The 3,381-nt window shown below is 61.3% G+C and overlaps 1 protein-coding gene across 2 annotated transcripts; it reads right to left on the bottom strand.

Annotated features, from left to right (window-relative positions):
* Nucleotides 1-490: 490 nt before the first annotated feature.
* Nucleotides 491-3,016, bottom strand: HELT (helt bHLH transcription factor). 2 transcript variants are annotated; one of them, XM_069493484.1, is made up of 4 exons: nt 2,555-3,016; nt 1,981-2,085; nt 1,611-1,707; nt 491-1,169 (listed from the first exon to the last, which is right to left on the bottom strand). In XM_069493484.1, the coding sequence occupies exons 1-4, from the start codon at nt 2,579-2,581 to the stop codon at nt 670-672; spliced, it is 729 nt and encodes a 242-aa protein (XP_069349585.1). In that variant the 5' UTR covers nt 2,582-3,016; the 3' UTR covers nt 491-669. The 2 variants fall into 2 exon arrangements, with proteins under 2 accessions (XP_069349585.1, XP_069349586.1); XM_069493485.1 differs by having other exon boundaries at nt 491-1,166.
* Nucleotides 3,017-3,381: the final 365 nt, after the last annotated feature.

Below are 3,381 nucleotides of genomic sequence, written 5' to 3'. Positions count from 1 at the left end.
CTCGTATTTTTTACAGGGGCGTGTTAAGGCTGTAAACTCAGTCACGCGTCCCACGGCCTGGGCTTCGCCTCGCTCCAGACTCGGGAGGGTGTGGTCCGCGCGCTCCCGGACACTTGCCTCGGGGCAGGAAGGGCTTCCAGGTCCCAGCTGGCTACACTACACTGAGGCCAGTTTGGGGCGGTACTTCGATTTGCATTTTCCGAGAGCCGAGGATACTGTTCCTTGCCTCCCCTCTTTCCTAAAGCAAATGCCCAAGATGCCCTAGGGGCGGGTGCGAACTGTGCTTTGGGGTAGCCACGAATCCCGCCCCCAGGAGACGCCTGGAATATCTGCTTAAGCCTCCATCGAGCCTTCCCCTCCTTCAGACTCCGCAGCGGGGCCCCCCACCAAATTGCCGAGGGCCGTCACCTTGGCCCTTAGCTTCGAGGCCCTTGGCACTTTGGAGGGCATGGGCTGTGGATGAGCAGAAGGTAACAAAGAAATCCATCTCTTGGGGTCTTTATTAGAAAACGTTTATTGCCAGGGGGAGATCCTTCAGAAGACTAACTCGCTCTTGGCCTTCCCACACCTAGTTTTTTGTGGTCACAATATTTACACCTGTACAATTATATACAGTATTTCTCCTAAGCAGCGCCCAACGCGCGGAGAAATCTGGCGGGCGAGTGAGCATCAGAGCACCGGGGGGTGCTGGGGCGTGTGCAGGTTGAGGTTGTTGGGGTGCGCGTGGCCGATCAGGTTGAGGTAATGCCGGTCCAGGCCCTGCACGGGCGCCAGGAAGGGGCTGTGCTGCTGCGCGGGGCTCTGGAGCGGCACTGGCGCGCTGGGCAGATAGGGCAGCGCCGGGCTACGGGCCGTGCCGGGAGGCCAGGGGAAAGGCCCCGAGGCCGCGCCCTGCGGGAACACAGCGGCCTCGCCGGGGCTGTGGCCAGCGAACTCAGGCCCCGCCGGGTGCAGCTGATAGTTGAAATCGGGCTCCGGGAGCAAAGCCAGCGGCGGGAAGGCGGGCTCCGCTCCCAGGCGGGCCTTGGACTGCAAGAAGGCGAGGATGCGCGCGTACTTGGTGTCCTTGGTCTCCATCCGCTCCACTGTGGTGAGATAATGCACCAGGTTCTTCATGCACTCGTGGTAGCCGTAGTGGAAATAGTTGGCAAATTCTGCTAGGAGTTCTGCTGGGGGAGCGAGAAAGACCGTAGTAAGGAAAAACCCCGGAGCGCCCCTTCCCCACCCGGAGCCCGAGGAGAGCGCAGGGCATCTTCCATCACATTTTCTGGCCAAAGTTTCCATTTAAGGCCCGCCTTCTCTCGGCAGTCTAGAGACTGGCAAAGCTCGAGCAAACATCCCCTTTACCCTGACAGCCTGATCCCACCCACCCCGCCTAAGACTAGGCGTCGCAACCAGGAGCCCTGGAAACCAGTCATCATCGCCGCTTGGCCATCGCGCAGACAGGAGAGGCGCTTTTGCAGGCCCTGGCCTCCCACCCCTGCAGCCTCCTGCAGCAGAGACCTCTACTAGACCTCTCCGGAACGCCCCGTCCTTCCCCTCCGTAGCCCCCAGACTCAGGGCGGCGCACGCTCCGAGCGCAGGTTTCCCTGTCCCTAACCTGTGCCCACCTTTTTCCCTTCCCCGGGGAAAGTCAGCCGAGTGCAGTGCTCTCAGGTACTGGACGGTCATCTCAAGGATCTCCGCCTTCTCCAGCTTCCCAGAACTCTGCAAAAGGAGGAAGGGCTCCTCGCAGCGGCCCGGCGGGCTCGGGCCAGCGCCCGCAGGCTGGGCGGGCGCGGTATACCTGGAGAGCACCAGCCTGCAGAGCGCAGCTGCAATCTGAGCGAGAGCGGCTCCTGGCTTGCTTGGCGCTCAAGCCCCCGGGGGAGGGAGGCCCTCAGTAAGGCCCTTCTAGTCCACAGATTCCGGCGTCTCCGCCGAGAGTGGCAGCCGAGGGTTCCCAGCGCCTGGCACCGGGTTCCAGGCTGCCGACGTTACCTGCTTCGCCAGGGCCATGGGCACCGTCTTGCCCAGCTCGTTCAAGCAGCGGTTGATCCGGTCCCTCCTCCGCTTTTCTATCACTTTATGAGAAACGGGGGTTCTCTGCGAATAGAGGTTTGTAAGTTTAGGATGGCTGTGCCCGGGGAGTCGTCAAAGGCACGGCTGTAGTAGCTGCGTGCTAACCGTCTTCCCAGACGCTCACGCTGCACAGAGGTTCGCCCCAGGAAGGGACGGACCCCCGCCCCGCCACACTCGGGCCAGTTGAACTCTGCCCTCTCACGCAAGCGCCTGACGCGCTCCCCTTCCAGCCACCCTACCCGCTTGGGCCACTCCTCCTAGCTGAGCGCCAGGGCTTTGGGGAGGTGGCCACCAGCTTCCGGGCGTGGGCTTTTCCCCGGTGGAGGACTCTCCTCCGTCTATTCCCATCCCCTTCCCAAACCACTCGGGATTCTTCTACATGCAAAGTCCCATGTGGTCACGTCCCTGCCGTCCGTCCTGCCAAACGGCTGGTCTGTGAGTCAAATGCCTTTATCATCAGGGCGCAAGCGCCACTTCGGCTCAGCCGGCTCACTTTGCGTTCCTTGAGCTTGTCTGACATCCTGGTCAGTACGCGCCCTCCGGAGAGGCGGTGGCTCGAGGCACCCGTCCACTTTCAGTCTCGTGTGCCTCCTCGAGTGTCCCAGGTAGACTGCAGCCTCCCGACTCCGAGGGGCTGCCTTATAAAGCGGTCATCCAGGGCTCCAAGTGCATTCACGAGTTGAATTATTCCATAGGATTAGGGGAGCTGCGTTTGGAGGATGTATGCATTCAAGATCAGTTTTAAAGAAGTTAAGAAAAAAAATTTAGCTGCCGAGGGGGGCGAGCTGGGGGCAGATCAGCTTTGTTAATCCACGTGGCCCTTCAAAGGACACGTGATCCGCCCGGGAATAACATTTGCATGGCAACAGCCCGGGCGGGAAAGGCAGGCGTCAACTGCGGCCGGCGGGCGAGGGAGCGCCTGCAGCAGCCGCGGGCGCGGAGCGCAGGGGCGCAGCGGCCACGGGCACCGGGGGGCGAGGAACCTCACAAAACAATGTCGCCTCCTTTAGTCCCACCGCTGAGTCTCACACGATCGCCTGTTTACAAATCCCAGCAAGCCCGCCGTCCCAGCGCCGAGTGCGTTTTAAAGCCTGTCCAGAGTCATTAAAGTAATTAAGTAAGCCTTTAATAGGCTGTTCCGCCGGGTTCAAGGGAGAGCTCTTGGAGACGGAGGCGCCCCGTTTGTTCCCAGGCTTTTCTCACACGACTTGGTGACACGTCCTTCTCCCCCCTTTTTGTTTACACCGCTTTATTTGTCCGGACATCCCGGCAGGTGTGGGGCTGCGGCTGGCACACGAAGCTCACGCCTCGCCTCGCCCC

The sequence above is a fragment of the Eulemur rufifrons genome, chromosome 18, assembly GCF_041146395.1.
Source record: "Eulemur rufifrons isolate Redbay chromosome 18, OSU_ERuf_1, whole genome shotgun sequence".
In the NCBI taxonomy this organism is placed as follows: Eukaryota; Metazoa; Chordata; class Mammalia; order Primates; family Lemuridae; genus Eulemur; species Eulemur rufifrons.
This window is presented reverse-complemented; position numbering and strand designations above follow the sequence as displayed.